This window comes from Haliaeetus leucocephalus, unplaced genomic scaffold (assembly GCF_000737465.1).
Source record: "Haliaeetus leucocephalus isolate CR32 unplaced genomic scaffold, Haliaeetus_leucocephalus-4.0 Scaffold295, whole genome shotgun sequence".
Classification (NCBI taxonomy): domain Eukaryota; kingdom Metazoa; phylum Chordata; class Aves; order Accipitriformes; family Accipitridae; genus Haliaeetus; species Haliaeetus leucocephalus.
In genome coordinates, this window is record NW_010972731.1 from 999,747 (window position 1) to 1,016,876 (window position 17,130).

The 17,130-nt window shown below is 41.8% G+C and overlaps 2 protein-coding genes across 3 annotated transcripts in view; both read right to left on the bottom strand.

Annotated features, from left to right (window-relative positions):
* Positions 1 to 117, bottom strand: part of COQ7 (coenzyme Q7 homolog, ubiquinone (yeast)) — a 3,674-nt gene extending 3,557 nt beyond the window's left edge. The window contains exon 1 of the mRNA XM_010570565.1: positions 77 to 117. Within this exon, the coding sequence (XP_010568867.1) occupies positions 77 to 117 (41 nt within the window). The remainder of the gene's footprint in view (positions 1 to 76) is intronic.
* A 339-nt stretch (positions 118 to 456) lies between these two features.
* On the bottom strand, positions 457 to 17,009 carry TMC7 (transmembrane channel-like 7). 2 transcript variants are annotated; one of them, XM_010570158.1, is made up of 15 exons: positions 16,770 to 17,009; positions 13,986 to 14,134; positions 13,469 to 13,636; positions 13,201 to 13,286; positions 12,521 to 12,666; positions 11,749 to 11,896; positions 9,995 to 10,165; positions 8,384 to 8,541; positions 7,341 to 7,458; positions 6,691 to 6,788; positions 6,186 to 6,369; positions 4,638 to 4,768; positions 4,210 to 4,365; positions 2,678 to 2,756; positions 457 to 1,603 (listed from the first exon to the last, which is right to left on the bottom strand). In XM_010570158.1, exons 1-15 carry the CDS (start codon positions 16,790 to 16,792, stop codon positions 1,544 to 1,546), a joined length of 1,875 nt encoding a protein of 624 aa, XP_010568460.1. In that variant the 5' UTR covers positions 16,793 to 17,009; the 3' UTR covers positions 457 to 1,543. The 2 variants fall into 2 exon arrangements, with proteins under 2 accessions (XP_010568460.1, XP_010568458.1); XM_010570156.1 differs by lacking the exon at positions 9,995 to 10,165 and having other exon boundaries at positions 16,770 to 16,879.
* Between the last annotated feature and the right edge of the window lie 121 nt (positions 17,010 to 17,130).

Below are 17,130 nucleotides of genomic sequence, written 5' to 3' on the forward strand. Positions count from 1 at the left end.
GGGGGGGGGGCCGGCCGGCCCCCAGCCAGCGCCACACGGCCGGAGCCACGGCGGCGGCCACCTCCATCCCGCTGACCCCGACGCCTCCGCCGGCGCGTCGCGCCGCCCCGACGTCATCGCCGCGGGCGGCCTCCCTCCCCATCACGGTTCCGATTGGCTCCCCCGCGCCGCCGCACTGGAGAGCGGAGCTGTCAGTCAGGGCCGGCGTCCCCCGGCTGCCGTGGGAACGGGGGCGGGGCGACCTCCGGAGGTGGGAGGGGGCGCTCCCCCGAGCGGCAGCGCCAGACGCCCCCTGGCGGCGCGGAGGTGCTAGCGGCCGGCGGCGCCAGCTGGGGGCCCTGAGGGCCCGGAAAGGCCGGTCAAAGGAAACCCGCTCAAAAAACATCAGGCGTCATATCTAAAAAAAGAGTAGTATCATTTATTGAATGTTAATTTCTTTAAAATGAAGGCAGAAAACATTCCGAAACACGATGTAAAAAGAATAGCCTCACATACTAGCTAGCGGTGTGCTACTGGCACATTTCAAGTAATACAGTTCTGCACAGAAAATCCTTAAGAACGATCTTTAACTAAAGGAAACAGCAGTTTACTGAGAAATACTGTTCCCTCCAAGACACACAGCTCCATCATTTAATTTAAGCGAGAACAAACGTGAATTTAAATGGTACTGACACATAAGTTTCTGGATGCTGCGTTTCCAAACTATAACTAAACTCTCTAACGTTCACATTTTAGAACAAAGAGAACAGTAGTCAAGACGTTTGTACAAGAATAAAACACAAGTAATAATGCCTTAACACATTTAAATTAAAAAAATGAAATAAAAAAAAAGCTACTCCACAGCAGTGAGGCTGGTACCCGAGCAATGGCTTTCCCTGTGACAGACGTGCACCGCCCGGTGACCCGACTGGTGGTCTCTTCCTATATCTCAGGGTTTATTCACAGCTCTTTTATCAGCTTGTTTTCTCTGAACCATGTTGCAAAGTTATCCAGTGTTCAACTGCACTCGCTATTTCAGAGCAAAGTAAGTATCAAAATCTCTTCTCTGAAAATATTTAGAAAACCGATTTCAAACCCATGCCATGTTTTCTTCTCCTGTGCACTATTTCAAAATACTGACATACATCTCTGGTTTTAAGAGAGAAGTGAGTTGGAAACATGTAAAACCACACTTCCCCCCCCCCCCCCCGTTTTTAAAGCATAATTTGTAAAAACAGTACAAAGTTATTAAACAGAATTTCAGTTCTGACCCCATTTTACCAAAACCCCTGAAAAAATAGGGACTTAAACCCCAACAACCCTGAAATTGTAGCAGCAACAAAGTGTCCTACTATACAATTTTCTGGACAGGTCTAACACAATATAAATTAACTAAATTTCCAGTCTTGGAAACTTCCAAGGCCCACTAGCATAATCAAGACTAAGACTGCAGTGCCAGGGTGCCAGTCAGCTGCTCGTTTTTTAAGTGCTGCAGATGCTTCTACTCTTATCTAGTGGTTCTGGGAATTTCAGGAAGTCAAGTTCTTCTGGCTTTTAGTGTTTTTCAAGGACGGCTCTGAGCTTCTGTTATCTTTCTGATTAAGAACTGTTTGTCACGACTCTCCTGGAAAGACAGGATAAAAAGTAAGCTCTAGATGAACAGAAGTAGTACAAGTTATTTATGAAAAGCTCGTTTCTTTATTAGAAATAAATAGGTGCACTCACCACATTGTACTCTAATTAGTGGCTCCCAGCATACCCTCAACTGCCTGAACAATTTTAAGTTCCCAATAGTCTTGAATTCATTTATCTCATGTTAGGTCACATATTAACAGTTCTGCATTGAGCCTAGTAAAAACATCTCATACACCTAAAAACTTAAAACCATACTTCCAAAGAAGCCTAACAACGGTGAACAAACAAAAATAAAAAGCATGCAAGGATTTTCAGAATTCCTAACTGATTTGGGAACCCTTGAAAAAGCAGTAAGGCTTTTGCTCTTAAATTCCTTACTCTTGAAAAATCTTTCCCTAGCACAGTGTTTTTCTAAGGACAGGTTGTTAAATGCCATATCTAAAAGAAGCACATACCAAGAAATGGGCTACTTCCTAAGAAAGTGAGAAGTCTTACTATTGAGGCTAGGTTCTGACTAGAGCAGAGTTTGACAGACCACAGCGCGTGAAGGCTGTCAAACATGGCAGCAGCTTTTGATGACCACAAAGACCTGTGCTCAGGAATAAGACCAGACATGATGCAGCAGAAACATAGGCCTGGAGGGAAGAGTAGGGAGTTGGGTGCCTGTTTGTGAGAGTGGAGAAGGAAATAGAGGTGGGGGTTCTGTAAGATGGTGGAGGGGACAGGAAGCACAAGATTCAGGTTCTTGTTTAGCAGAAAAAGACCCATGCAGATGGGTGGAGTTAAGCAAGACAACAGATGACCAGGGACACCGCTTCTCAGAGGCCTATCTCATATAACCAGACCTTGCTGCAGTTGCAGCTGATACCCAGGAAAACCAACCAGACTGAGAAATACTATAGTGCTTCAGTAATTTTTCCTGTGTAAATTCTAAAACATTCTTCACTGCCTGTGTAAACACCAAGTATCCAGAAGACTACAAAAACTGTTGTTCCTCTGCATGCCTGATTACTGACACAGCAATGAAAACTTTAGGGGTAGAGACAAGTGGGTCAAATCTTACCATAACCAGTTGTTCCCTCAGCTGCTCAACCACTCGTTTGTGTGCTCCAGCCAAGGCAATAAAATAGAACATAATGAGGCTGCGAACAACAACCCGACATTATATGTTAACAGCATGCAAAACAGAATTAGTCAGAAAAAGGCTGTTATGGGCTAGAGGAATTGGTGGTTTGTGCATTTGCTTCAGATAAGAAGCTGCTGGAGGAAAAAAAAAATTAAAAAAAATCAATATACAGCTGGGGTAGATTGGGCATAGCTCTGCTCAAAAGCACCTGCTGAGATATTTGTGCTGTCAGCAGGCAGGGACAGAGTGCTAGGAGATGTAGAGGCATGGCCACTTTCAGATGTTACAGGTTGTGTTCTGACAGCTCTCTCTAGACTGTCAGTTCCTGCCCCGCTCTAAGCGTATGTATGGGGGGGTTGCTCTGCGGAAATTAAGTTTAATGAGGTTTCACTGGAGTAACTCTTTGCTCCCATTGGGGTTTCTAACTATGGTAAGCAGCCACAGATCAGTATTGCAGCCATTCCTTCTAGCACATATTCCAGCTGTAATCTGTAACCCAAATTATCCACAGTGCATTAAATTATTACGAGCAGTACCAAGAACTAGAATAGCAAAAAATGCCTATATAAATCATGTATTTTCTTTTCCAAATAATAAGCAGGAGGGTAGCAGTGGAAGTCAACCTCCACCTCTTACACAGGCTTTATGATAAAGTAAAAAAAAGAAAAAAAAATCCCAAACCAAAAAAGAGGACTTGATATTTCCTGTGTACGCAGTAACAGGTTCCGTTCAGGAGAACGGATAAACATGTGTTATGGAACAAAAGGCTGGGTGGAGTCTGAAATAAACTGCATGGTTTCTCAAGTGTAGACGTTGTAGAAAGTATCAGGTAACAAGGCTGCAAGATCTGAAAACAGTTGGATTAAACTGAAATGCAAAAAATTCCATTTTAACCTAAGAAAAAAAGATTTTTACTGCAAGAGTGACCAAACCCTGTAACAGGTTGTCCAGAGAGGTTGTGGAGTCTCCACCTTTGGAGATACTCAAAACCTAACTGGACACAGTTCCCGAACACCTGCCCTACTTGACTCTGTTTTGAATAGGGGTGTTGGATTATATGATCTCTACAGCTGACCTCCAACCTTAAAAATTCTATGATCCTATACTGAATTTTATTTTACAGTATGACTGTTTTGGGGGTTTTGTTGTTGGGATTTTTTTTTTTTTTTAAACCAAGGTTTGCAGATACAATTTGTGATCACAGGGCTAACAATACTAATTTGCAGAATGATTCGCAGTTAACACTTGAAAAAGACAAGTGTGGGATAAGGGACATGCAAGAGGAGCTGGAATAAAGCTAATGAGTGTGAACACATGGGCAAAGACATAAGAGCTGAGGATTCGTACGGGCTTTGATGCTTTTGACTGCAGATGGAAAATCTGGTCTTATAGTTGTTTGGTATCAGTTCAGTAAGGAAGGAAATGAACCATGCAGTTGCATGACTGAATCAGGTCTCCACAGTACTCACCAAGTGACCATAAAAAAAGGCACTGCAAAGGCTTCTGATGCTATGCCATGAAGGACCTTCTGCAGACCTGTTGGAAATCCAAGTATTGTATCTGGAACAACTGCCCATGAAGTGTTAAAGCTCCTGAATGGACCACATGCCTTGGAGGAGGGGATACTGTCAAAGAAGCAGAACAGAAAGGAGATGCTACCCCAAAATGTAACGATTAAATAATCCAACACGAGCCCAGCACCATTTTGCCAGTGGGGTAAAAGTGTCCTTTGTCTTTAAAACTGTAATTTTTGTTTATATGAACTAAGTTATAATTTGATTTATTATACACCATATATTTTATTCCAATTTATCATTCCAAACTTGTGTGCCTGTTTTTAGGGAACTGACAACCTTAGAACAAATGTGAACTTCACAGAAGTTAAATTGTCACTTACTGTGCTATGCTGATTCCCAAAGGAATAAAAGCCAAGACAAGCCCAATCAACAGCACCACCAAGAAGAAAAAATTGGAACTTGATGCTCTGACAGGCCTAGCCGCAGGTTTACATGTGTGTATCAAACTGATCTGAAGAGGGAAAACGAGCAAAACTGTTACCAGTAGATCTACATACATACATCCAGGTATACCTTCCCCACCAACTGAATTTTCAGCTGAACATTCTCAAATATGCTGCCAGCTATCATGTAACCATCCTTCCTTTGATGTACATGGACTGAAAATGGCCAAGAACACTTTACATTCTGGTGTAAGTCAATGTCTCCTAGTTTGAGTAAGAATTTGATCCAGAAGGCCTGTCATGGTTTAACCCCAGCCAGCAACTAAGCACCATGCAGCCGCTCACTCACTTTCCCTCCACCCAGTGGGATGGGGGAAGACAAGTAGAAGGAAAAAGGTGAAACTCATAGGTTGAGATAAGAAGAGTTTAATAGGACAAAAAGGAAGAAACTAATAATGATAATAATAACAATAATAATAAAATAACAGTAATAATAAAAGGATTGAAATATACAAAACAAACGATGCACAATGCAATTGCTCACCACTCACTGACCGATGCCCAGTTAGTTCCTGAGCAGCAATCCCTACCCAGGCCAACTCCCCTGTTTATATAGTGGGTATGACATCACATGGTATGGAATACCACTTTGGCCACTTTGGGTCAGCTGTCCTGGCTGTGTCCCCTCCCAACTTCTTGTGCCCCTCCAGCCTTCTTGCTGGTGGGACATGAGAAGCTGAAAAATCCTTGACTTAGTCTAAACACTACTTAGCAACAACTGAAAACATCAGTGTGTTACCAACATTCTTCTCATACTAAATCCAAAACATAACACTATGCCAGCTACTAGAAAGAAAATTAACTCTATCCCAGCCGAAACCAGGACAGGACCTCATACACTTGCACAGAGTCAACTGACATAGTCATTTGGTGTATGATCCGTGGCACAGCCTTTAGCTTTGTTCTGCCACATCTTCACTGGATACATCCCCTCTTCTAAGAGCTGAAGTTTCAGTAAGAATTTGACGCATCGAAGGAGCTGTGTGGTTACAGAGCAAAGCTTCTGGTATGCAGAAATCACACCCTGAACATCAAACCCAGCTTGGATTTTCCATTCTGCTTCCAAATTTTTAGCAGCTTGGCAGAATTTTGTCCAAGTTCTAAGCTGTGTTGTTAGTAAATAGATTATTGCAGAAAAGTGTTCTAAACTAGTTTTATTACATAAAAAGATTTTATTTAAAAAAACCCAAATAATTGAACAGGTAGTTATTAAAATGTTGGTTTGCTTGATTTCAAAGCAAAATTCTACCTTCTCTTAAAAGCAAAAAACCTACAGAAAATGGAATACCATTACCTCATTTCCAGTACACTTCAACCTTGGGTGTTTTTAGGGGTTTTTTTGTTTATTTTAAATCAACTGCATACCTGTATCACAAAAAACAGCGATGTGCTCAATTTTGTTTGTTTACCACATGCCTTTGTTACCTTTTTAATGTAAAAGATGATGAAATATTTTATAGTTGCTATTGCAGGGAGGAGTGGTGAAAAGAAGGTTCCGATCCAGCAGATAGTCTGCCCGTAAACAATTTCCAGGACATTGTCAGGAATTCCAAATTCCTGCAATCCACACCACTGAACTGGTTTGCAAGAGCAATGAGTAACTAAGAACCTAAAACCAAAGAACAGCATTAGTTCTAAATTGAAGTTATAGAGCTTAGCTTAATTCTAACACATTTGGAACACAAAGATATTTAGCATTTAGGCATTAGACAACATAACAGAAAAATGTCGGAAGAAAAAAAAGACTCAGATATCAAAACCTATACAGCCACCTGAATAGCAAACAAGTGCTCAAACCACCAGAAATATGTTTATGTTTTATTTTAAAACTGGTAATCTGGTTAGAAATAGGGGGAATTAATAACAGAAAAAAGAAAACGTGTTTCATATGTCATTTGCAAAAGTATGCTCAAAAGGCAGAGATACTTACTTTCTAGGAAAGTCCACAAACAGAGTCACAGCAAGAATTATAATAAAATCAAATATCATCAGTTTATACATTTCTTGCCCAACTGCAGATTCCCAGCACTATAAAAACAAGTCAGGAAAAATAAGATTAGGAGTCTAAATAACAAGTAAAAAAATCAATCTGTCAATCACTAAAGCAACAAACGTCTCAGTTAACACCATAAAGTCCAAACTGGATTAACTCCCATTTCTAAAATATTTAAGTGTTTCAGAGCTTCCATGCCAAGCTTTTTGTTTGTTTTGCTGGGTTTTGTTTGGGTAGGTTTGTTGGTGGGGTTTTTTTGACGAAAGACCACTTGTCTTATTGGAGCAAGAGGCAGTAACACAGCTGTCTCCAAAGCAGACCTTCCTCAAACAATTCTCGTGGTAGTGAGAAAGTCTGTGCTAAACAATAATCTGCTACTGGACTAATTCTAATCAGAGTTTTAGACAAACAAAAGATATACGTAAGAACTGTACTGGTTTGCACTGAGCAGTAAGAATCAGCACCAGGTATAACATGAATGGCAACCCCAGGTCTGATTCTGAATACCTCTAGACAAGCAAATCTCATGGAAAACAATTCTCTGTTCACAAGTTCAGATGATTAAAGACCAAGATATATCTGCTTACAGGATAGAGTTCGTAATTGTATCCACAGGCCTTACACTCATCAGTGGCACAGTAGGAGATCTGACTCCACAGCGAGAACAAGAGAACACCAATATTAGCCAAGCGCACGAAGACACACCTGGAAGAAAGGCAAAACCCAATTCCAAACTTGCCAAAAAAAGAGCCATTCTAACACCTGGCTCAACTTGTACAGGAGTCCAAGGAAGGCTTGAAATGCAAAAGGGTTGTACACCTTTAATGGAATGGCCAGCTAGATAATAAACACATTTCTTTCCTTAGTAGTAAGTTAAATTGCTTTTCACCTTCCCTGCTTTAGGCTACAGTCCCTTATTCCTTTTCTCGGTATTGTTCCTAGATCAGTCATTTCAGTTGCAGATCTTGATGCTGCAATGGGCTGCGATTCTCTCAAGTACAATTTGAGAGTCCATGTGAGAACTCTGTGTGCAGCATTTCCTTCTCACATGGCTTCAGACCTTCAGAGGCACTTGGCCAAATTGGAAATACAAAGCACAGGGGCTTGACAAAGTTCAGATGCTTCAGCCCAGATCTTACTGCCTTAAGCTGCCAAATGTTAGTTCTTCATGCTCTCACACTTAAGTATCTTTTATCCCAAAACTTTTAACTTCGGCCTTGAGCAAAGCCACGCTTCAGTCACTGCTGTACACACACATTTACTCATTCAAGGAACTGCTGCACACAAAACGGTTTGAATCCACAGCTCTGCAGCCACAGTTCTCTGCCAACTATTTATTCAGGTTGTTGAAGATGTCCAGATCACACAGCTAAATGGGACTGAGAGAAAAACTTGGACACTGAAACAACTGCACTGTACTGTCATCAAAACAGGAGACTGTTTCCAGATTTAAAATTAAAGCTTCCAACTAAAATGTAAGTTAAACAATGCCTGCTTGGCTTCCAGTGCCCAGGCCCTCCAGTGCAGAGTCCAACCTCTCTGCTTCTTGATATTTCAATGTTTACAATACTTATAACTTACCAAGAACATGTTGTTGAAATATCCAAGGCCACAATAAAAATGTCTTTACCTCATGAGCGTCAGCCTGATTTCAAAGGCTGGTGAATAATCTTCAAATCTGATCAGAAATGAGAAGATCTGAGGAGCAATGAAGTTGGCCAATGTGATCACCATGGAAGGCAAATACTGCAGTAAGAGATTAACCTGGAAGTTTGTATTGCTGATGTCCTGTACAAGAAGAGATGAGAGAAAGATAATACTCAGAGAAACACACCTTCCTGACATCGTGCTCTCTCCAGCTACCCACCAGCCTCTTTATCCAGGATTCAGGTAGCATCTTTTACTCTGTCTTCATCCTCCACCTATATTTGGAACTACAAGCCAGACCACTGCTATCTATCTCTGCAGTTTGCTGCTACACACTCTTGCTTTCTCCTACTTCCTTCACCAGTAACTCCCTCCACCTCCAGGTATGAGTATTTTTGCGCTTTCCCAAAGCTTCTGTTTGAAAAGGCTCATCTCACCAAGGCTTGCATGTGACTATGTTGTCTATCCCAGCACTAAGGCTACCAGCTTTTACACTTACGTCAAAGTTCAGACACTTTTCAGGTTATTTGCACTGGCACCAAACAGCCCCCCTGACTTTCCTACCATCTTAACAAGCTCCTCTACCTACTCGTTTAGGCAAGTTCAAGATATCAACCCTTGTAAATAAAGCCCACAGTAAATGAAGCTGGTTTTTGAGTTGTTCAGTGTTGTGCTATCCTTTCTCTGCCCTCAGACAATACCTCTGACACAAACACTTCTTTAGTCCCCATTTCTTGCTTCTGTCTCTGCAATCCTGGCAGTTTACAGAAGTTAAGAGTTAGGTCCACCACGAGCACAACTTTTCCCCTACACAGCCAGTGCCCATCACATCACCAATGAACAGACAGGAGAGAAAAAAATGCTGTCCCCATTCATGTCAGGCTAATTCAACCCTGTGGTCCTACAGAGAAGTCAATTACTGTTGCAAAACTGTTGAAACTATTGTCTGCTCCTGTTGTTCTGCTTCTGAACTGCTCTTCCCATCTGCTTGTCCTGCCAGGGGTTAAGAACCCCACCTAACCTGATTCTTTCCACTACTGATGCAAGAACCTTTTCTTCTGCAAAGCGCTCTGTTCGAAGCCTTCCTGTTTCCCCACACAGCTGTAACTCAAGCCACAATACAGATCATAATCTTTACTCTCCCCTTCCCTTGCTGTTCATTTTTGCAGTTGAGCAGTGAACCAGATCAAGAAACTGATCACGATAAAGCTTGTTTTAACCAGATCAGTTCTCTCAGCCAGTTCACTGCCCAGACACACAAGCACTTGTACTAGCAGATCACAGTGAGGTGAGAACAGTTACATAGGAAGGAAAATGAGGGCTGCTTTTCTTGTCAGCTGCATTAGCTCCAAGGCACAAGACACAGAAGCCTCAGCATCAAAGGAAGACATCACTGGGGTTTTTTTGCACATGGTTCTTGATCTTTCTCACTCTCTCCTACCAAAAAAAAAAAAATCTAAGTCTGTAGAAAGCATTTTCAGATCCCTTACATGAAAGGTGCTATATTAGGATACTTGACTCTTTCACAATAGTTCCTCTTGCTGTAATCACCAGCCCCGACTGAATCTGTTCTAATGTCATGCCTGATACTTACATTGGAGTTTTCTTGAGAGAAGACAGTTGCTCTATAAATAGAGTAAAAACATCCTGATAAAACTGCAAAGACGATTATATTTATAAGTATTCTCAGAGAGTAGATGCGTAGCTTTTCTTTCATTGTCCTGTCAGCTATTTTTTGCTTCAGTCTTTCTTCCTCCAAGTCTGTCTACAAACAATAGAAAAAGGATGTGTAGTTTTCTGGTGCAGCATACAGCGTGTCTTCTAACTCTGGGACATGCAAATCCGTAGCCTCTTCTAGGAAGGTCACCCCACAGCCTGCCCAAGCACACCGAACTGAGAGTGCCTTTTCATTGACACAAACAGGTCCATGCAGGAGTGGAAGCCCCAGTGTGCTCAGTCTCCTCAGGCCGAGGGCCCTGTAGCCAAAGACAAGTGTCTCGTAATCCTCTTATCTCTACTATATCAGTAACATATCTCCTTGAGGACAGAAAGACAACTTGCTTGTTTATCGTGAGTGACTGATCTCAGCTTGGTACTAAACTCTGAAATCAGTTAAATCAGCCTACTCATCTCTTTACTTCTGCAGGTAAGTAACCAGTCCTCACCACTATGGCTCGAACCTCCTTCTCCTACTCTTTGTGAAGGAAAACTGGGGGATGGCACAGAGAAAGAAGCAGAGTCTTGAGCACCTTGTCATGTAAACTTGATATATTTCACCTTAGCTGATGTGAAAATCACAGAAGTATCACCTGTGAAGGCAATTTAACCTGGGCAAACCCACAGATTACCCAGGTATTTTCTGGGGACTTATTTCCTGATAAAACTGCAATGACAATTATATTTATAAATATTCTTAGAGAGTAGATGTGTAGCTTTTCTTTCATTGTCCTGTCAGCTATTTTTCACTTCAGTCTTTCTTTCAAACAGTAATATTAAGGAGCAAGTTCTTCTAAGGTGTGAGTTCTAAAGGCAGAAGTGTGGTAAGTGAAGGAGGCTCTGGTTATATGATGAAAAGATGACTGTGAACTTTACTACAGCAGAAAGCAACTCACTGTAATTTATGAAATCCATAATTACTGCTTTGTGGTTTGAAGTGGAAGTATCTTTTCAAAGGTAGTTGTTTCACTACACAAATCTCTGCTTCCAGTGTACAGAGAGCAAAAGAAAGTACTGGTTTCACCAGAAAAGCCTTACAGACTCTCTTTTCAGAGAGCTTTATGGTTTGGGAAATCTATTGGCTGCATCAGCATTTTGTATGTGCATGTGTGTCAAAGACACCTAGTGAAAAACTTTCAGTATTTATCCTGAATTAATTAATCCTGAATGAATATCTTACTGCAACAGTGCTCTCAACTTGTATGAGGCATACCATCTGAATTTTATTCACATTGGAGACTTATAACCCAGTACACCCAAACTGATTCCTGACAGTCCAAGAGTCTTGCCCAAAGCTGGGATAGCTTTTCCTGTTGGATTATGTAGAAACTAACACAGGAAGCACGACCCGAGTGTGAGGAAGAGGCACATAAGATAAGCAGCTAACAGGTTGGCTTCAGTCCCCAGCGGACGGGGGAAGGGCTGTCATCCTCACTGCCAATCCTTCTCACGTTGCGCCACAATTCTAGCTACCTAAAAAGTATGCAAGAGGATGTGGGTAGCCCTGCCCCCACTATAAACTACTTCAATCCTTCTTATCCTTATTCCATTATCTGCAAAATTATACACCTCTCCTCCTTAGCCATCTAAGTTATATGAAACCATAATCATAGAAAAACGAAAGTTACTCACTTGGAGCTCATATTGCAAGCTGCGATGTTTTAGCCGTGCTGCATTTGGATCTGTGATGCAGAAGTCCCAGCCTGCAAAGACTTTGTTACAGTAACTCTGAAACTGGTCTTCATCACGCACCAAGTTCTGCTTAAATCCTTCCACAGACCTAGAGAAAAATGCAACTTCACTTCATTCATGAAAAGACATATTTTATCCACAGGAAAAGAAACAAAAAGCACACCTGGTTCATCAAAGACTAAATGACACCCTCTCCCCACCCCCATCCCTCCCAAGCAAACAGCCACATTTGCTTTATATCAGCAAGTCTCTGGGAAGCTTTCAGTGTCAGGTTCTGCAGTGACCAAAGTCAGCTGAAGCCGTGGTTGACACAGGTTACTTCCCTCCACACTTAGCCACAGTCATACTTTCTCACCTCATCCAGTGCTTCTCTGACACTGCAAAGAGCTAGTAGCTCAGGAAATTGAGATGGCAGAAGAAAAAAACAACAAACAGAAAACCAAAAGAAAATCCTCCAACAACTACCATACAGTTGAGGGTCTTTTATTTATATGTATGCATACATATGAAAAACTAACACTTCAAATTTATTTATTTTGCTGGCTCAGTTTCCCAAAGACAGACAAAGGCTACTGTGGCACTGCATCCTCAAGCAAAAGCTTCTCCATTTCCATCTAAACCAGTTCTAGAATGCAGCATGTTCCCTACAAGCAAGAATACAATGTAAACTATGCAATAGGTAGCAGTAAATAAAGTATATCAACTTGTTTACCCTTTTATTATCCAGAGGAGACTTAATCCAAGGTAGGCAAATGTAGCTAGCAGATATGCTAGTGGCAAGTTGTACCTCAGGATATTGAGCTGTGCAGTATCTATTGTGTAATAGCCATAAAACAAACTTGTCTCTTTAAGGAACCCCTGTGAAAACATTAAGTTTAAATGGAATTTGTAACAGTAGCATCAACTGCCCTGGTAAATCCAACCTGATATTAAGCAATCATTTTGTAAATTTAGAATTACTATTGGGGCCCCCAGCAAGCTACAACAGTCCATAGCTTCTAAATACTGACATTGCCTCTACCAAACTGTAATGCAGACACTACATGCTTAAAATCCCTCTACCAATCAAAGAGCTCTATGACAAGGACACTGAGACCCTACACAGAGAGCACAATAGGCAGCGTGCTCCAGAATATGTAACGTTTAGCAGCTGGGGAGGGGAGGTGCAGGCTGCACCATGTGGCCAACCAGGCCCTGTGGACACTCACTGCAAGTCAGTTTGAAAACTCCCCTTCCCGCAGATAAAGGATAAAGGCTAATTTTACTCCAGTGATGCATATGTCTTATCATTTTTCAAAATTCTCAAAGCTTCATTCGCCAAGCAAAATGTTTTCACATTTTACATGTTAAGTGAGACACAGAAACTTAATAAAAAGAATTCTAATTACTTACAGTGCCACTGAACAAATCTTGGAGGTAAGTATAGAAGTAAACAAGTCCCTTATTATCACTAGGTTTATAAACTGTGCAGTGAGGCTCTGTCAAAAGAAAGGCAGGAAAAGTCACTCAAATGATAATGCCCATTAAACAGCAAGATCAAGTTAATTCAAACATGGCAAGTTCTTATAAAAAAGCATCTCTTTGTCCTGGGAGGTGGAGGAGAAGCTGACGGAAGGGGGGAATCTTATAAACAGCAGCAGTACATACAGAAGTTGTTTACCTATGTTCTTTGGAGGAATTTTAGCAAAGCTACTGTTGAATAGTCCATATTTAGAAATGATGCTGGGAAGGGTAACAACACTGAACATCAGGATAAAAATTATAAAATTCAGCAGGACCAGAAAACGCAGGAAGGAGAAGTAGGACTGGATTCCAGCGCCAAATTTCCCTGGGAATGAAAGAAACACGTGCCAATAATTAAGACGACAAAATCACTGAAAATACAGAATGAGCAGATTATCATTTCAGCTACATTGAGTTAACTGATGAAACATTACTAAAGCTAGTTTTAAGTACTGCAGGCTTTTAGCAATATAACAGAAATGGAAATGTGACTTTTTAATAATTTTCTCTAATATATTTCCTTCTACCCCATCATGGATTCTACATCAGCAATAAGGGAAACAGGTAACTTCTTAAACACGTACAGTTATATCTGAAACTATGCTCACACATGTAAAACTACCAATAATAGAAGCAATTTTAAAGAGGAGAAATCGACATCAGACAATAAATACCTTCTATGCTGTGAATATCATGTCGCCAAAGCTCCAGATAAGACAACAACTCCTTGACTTCATTGAGAACTTTTTTCAATGATTTACTGCTAGTTCTTTTCCACTGCTTCCACTCAGATAAATATTTTATATCAGCCTGCTGACAGTCCCTAAGAATCAAGAAATACAGTTACTGAGCACAAGAAATACCTTCTCACTACATGTAACAGGGCCTAACACAATGGAGCCTGCTTGCAGCCTTTGGAGGGATAGTACAGTGCTAAAAGTTGGAGTAACACACACTAGCTGTCCCTATCTGTTCCTCCTGGTAACTGTGACATCAAGTTAATTCAAATATACTAAGTCCTCTCACAGAAAACACTTGCGTCTCTTGGAGAAAAAAAAAAATCCATTGACAATAGCACAACACAGGAGAAAATATGTAGCTGAACTTCCCGGTAGGATCTCGGGGAAGTTGCCATTAATTATTTTGTATTTACAAATGGCTGGAAAAGGAAGAGAAGATTCTTTCCTCAAAACTTCTTACCAGAGCATATTCACCAAGAGGCTCTTAAAAAATTTCTCTAAAATGCTTAGCTTTCTTCTTTTAATGTTATAAATGCATCTGTTCAAAATAGAATATTCTTTTTTTGTAGAAAACTCACAGATCTCAAAATCAGAATGAAATGTCAAAATAAATTGGGGGGAAAAAAGTAAAAAAAAAAAATAGAGAGCTATAAAGAGGCTTAAATATTTCATTTGGATTTTATAATTCTAACTTTTATATCATTTTCCAGTACATAACAGAAAACAAATGTTATTAAAATTATTCATTTTTAATTATTCAGTTTTTATAGTATTTTGAAAAAGTTGCTGGAAAGTGCCAACTCAATGTATTTGAGAAAGTATTTCTTTGCCAACATGTGTGGGGGTGTAAGCTGCAAACAAACACTGAGGATGTGCCACAAACTGTCTATAATTTTTAATCACTTCTCACAGATTTTCATGCAATATGCATACATTCGCATTTTAAAAATTGCTGCACGGTCAGCAACAGCATCAAGGAGAATTCTGAGTAGCTCAGAGTTTGCATTTTATTTTTTCATTTAAGAAACTTTAAAAACAGAAAAACATCCCAGAAACATAGCTTGAAGATTGACTTGTATGCAGCAAATGCTGTTCCAGCCTCTGATGCCACTGAAGAAGGGCAGCAGTTAAGCACCCACTGTGCTAGAGTAGAAGACAAAGGTTTCAATTCTAAAAGACTTTGTACGCAACCCTACTTCAGCGCGTGACTCACTGCCACACCATGCCACTGCACTGTGTGCTGTATGTTGACAAAGTCTCCATATTCTTCTGATCTGAAAGTAAAATTAGTGCTTTGGCAAGAAACCAAATTAAACCCTATATGCAACAATCAAACAGGCAGCAGATGACCTCATCTTTATGTGCAAATACAGCTACTCTCAAAAGATTTCATTTCGTGGAAACTACAGGCTACAGCATGTAGTGTTTTAAACAGACAGTTTGGAGAACTATCTGGCCCATGTTTGGTTTGCATTTTAAATAGAGGCGTGGGCTGCATATTCATCTGTGTTACAGAAGTTGAGTGTTCAGCTTTCAGGACATTTGTATCAAGCATTTTGTGTTGGCAGCTGCTGCACAATGTGCACAGCTTACTGATCCATATAAGTGCCAAGAAGCCCCACCAGAATCTCTCAGCGCCAAAACGTGTAAACAAGCTTGGGACATCCCAACTCCATTCCTAACACACACCACTGCCACAGGACTGCAGTTCTTTTTTCTTGAAGAACTGAGCTTTAGATATCCAATTTCAAATAAAAATTCAATGTATTGAGCACTTTACCATGACCTAGATCTTCTGCTATTCTTTGTGTAAAGGCTGTAGGGTTAAACTTAACTCCAGGGTCAGGCTGTAAGCTACTCTTGCAAGCAAGTAACTCTTATTCCCTGTGGAGCACCAGACATTAACTGTACTTTCACCTCTCTCCTGGTTCATAACCACAACTACAAAGCTGCACTTTAAATCAGGTACTGTTTCCTGACAACATAAAAACACATACTGTATCTTCTCTTCTCCAAGGAACTTTCAGCCTAGCAGTAAGACACGAGACAACAAGCAGAGAAATACAGGCAGGACAAAGCATGCTCTTTGCAATCCACTCCCTCCCTGCTGGGGGTTACCACCAGAGGGGCAGGAACTGCCTACAGCTCACAGCAAAGAGCAATTTAAAAAGGGATACAGGAAAAAAAGGAAGAAATGGTCCTGGAAAGCTTTCCACCTGTATTAAGCCACACCAGAGAGAGCACCAATGTATTTTGCAAGAAACGCTGAGAACAGGGGCAAGAACAGCAGTACTCACATAGCAGAAGGGGGTTGCTGATGACAGATAACTCACAGTGATGCTCAAAAGCACAAAACCCCGAGGTGCAAAAAAAAAAAAACCAAAAAGCCAGCGAGAAACGCGTTTGGCTGCTGCAGGTAGTCCTCACTCATTTCTTCCAGTTCAACCTATTCCTCCCCCCAGTCAGCTACTCCCTCGCAGCCAGCCCAGCGCACCGGGTCACGCTCCTGCAGCTGGAGGTGCCACAGGGAGCCTGCCGCGCTTTGGCCCGAGTACCTGGGCAGCTTCTTGTCAAAACCGCATGCCACTGGGTGAAACAGATGCAATTCTGCTTCAGCCTTCCATCACACCTACGTTGCGTTTAGGACAAGTTCGGGGTTTTGTTGCCTTTTTTTTTTTTTTTTAGAAAAAAGGGAAAAAACAGCGTGTAAAGATTAACCTCCATCTCCTCTTCTCCGCCATACTCAAGGGGAGTTCTCTCGCAGGGCGAGCAGCCAGCTCGTCTCCCTCCTGCTCCGGCCCCCGGGCCTCCGCGGCGCGGAGCCCCGCGGAGCCCCGCGGGACCGTCCGCCGCTCCTGGGTGCCCCCGGCGGCGGCCCGCCGCCTCAGCGCCGACTGGTAGCTGGGCAGCTGCTGCAGGAAATCCACAGGTGCGGCGGAGCGCGTCTCCTCGGGGAGAAAGACCTCTGCGAGAGGGAAGAAGCACAGGGGCTGCGGCGCGGGGCTCGCCACAACGGGGCGCCCGGCCGGCAGCAGCGCGGCCGCCCCCCGGGACCCCGCCGCGCTGAGGCGAGGCGCGG

Excerpts from the sequence above, each read along its gene's own strand:
- TMC7 (XM_010570158.1), bottom strand. The coding sequence starts at position 16,792 with ATGGCGGAGAAGAGGAGATGGAG. Across the intron at positions 13,287-13,468 it reads AATTCCTCCAAAGAACATAG|AGCCTCACTGCACAGTTTAT; the intron begins GTAAACAACTTC and ends TTCTTTTGACAG. Across the intron at positions 7,459-8,383 it reads ATCAGGCTGACGCTCATGAG|GTGTGTCTTCGTGCGCTTGG; the intron begins GTAAAGACATTT and ends CCTTTCTTCCAG.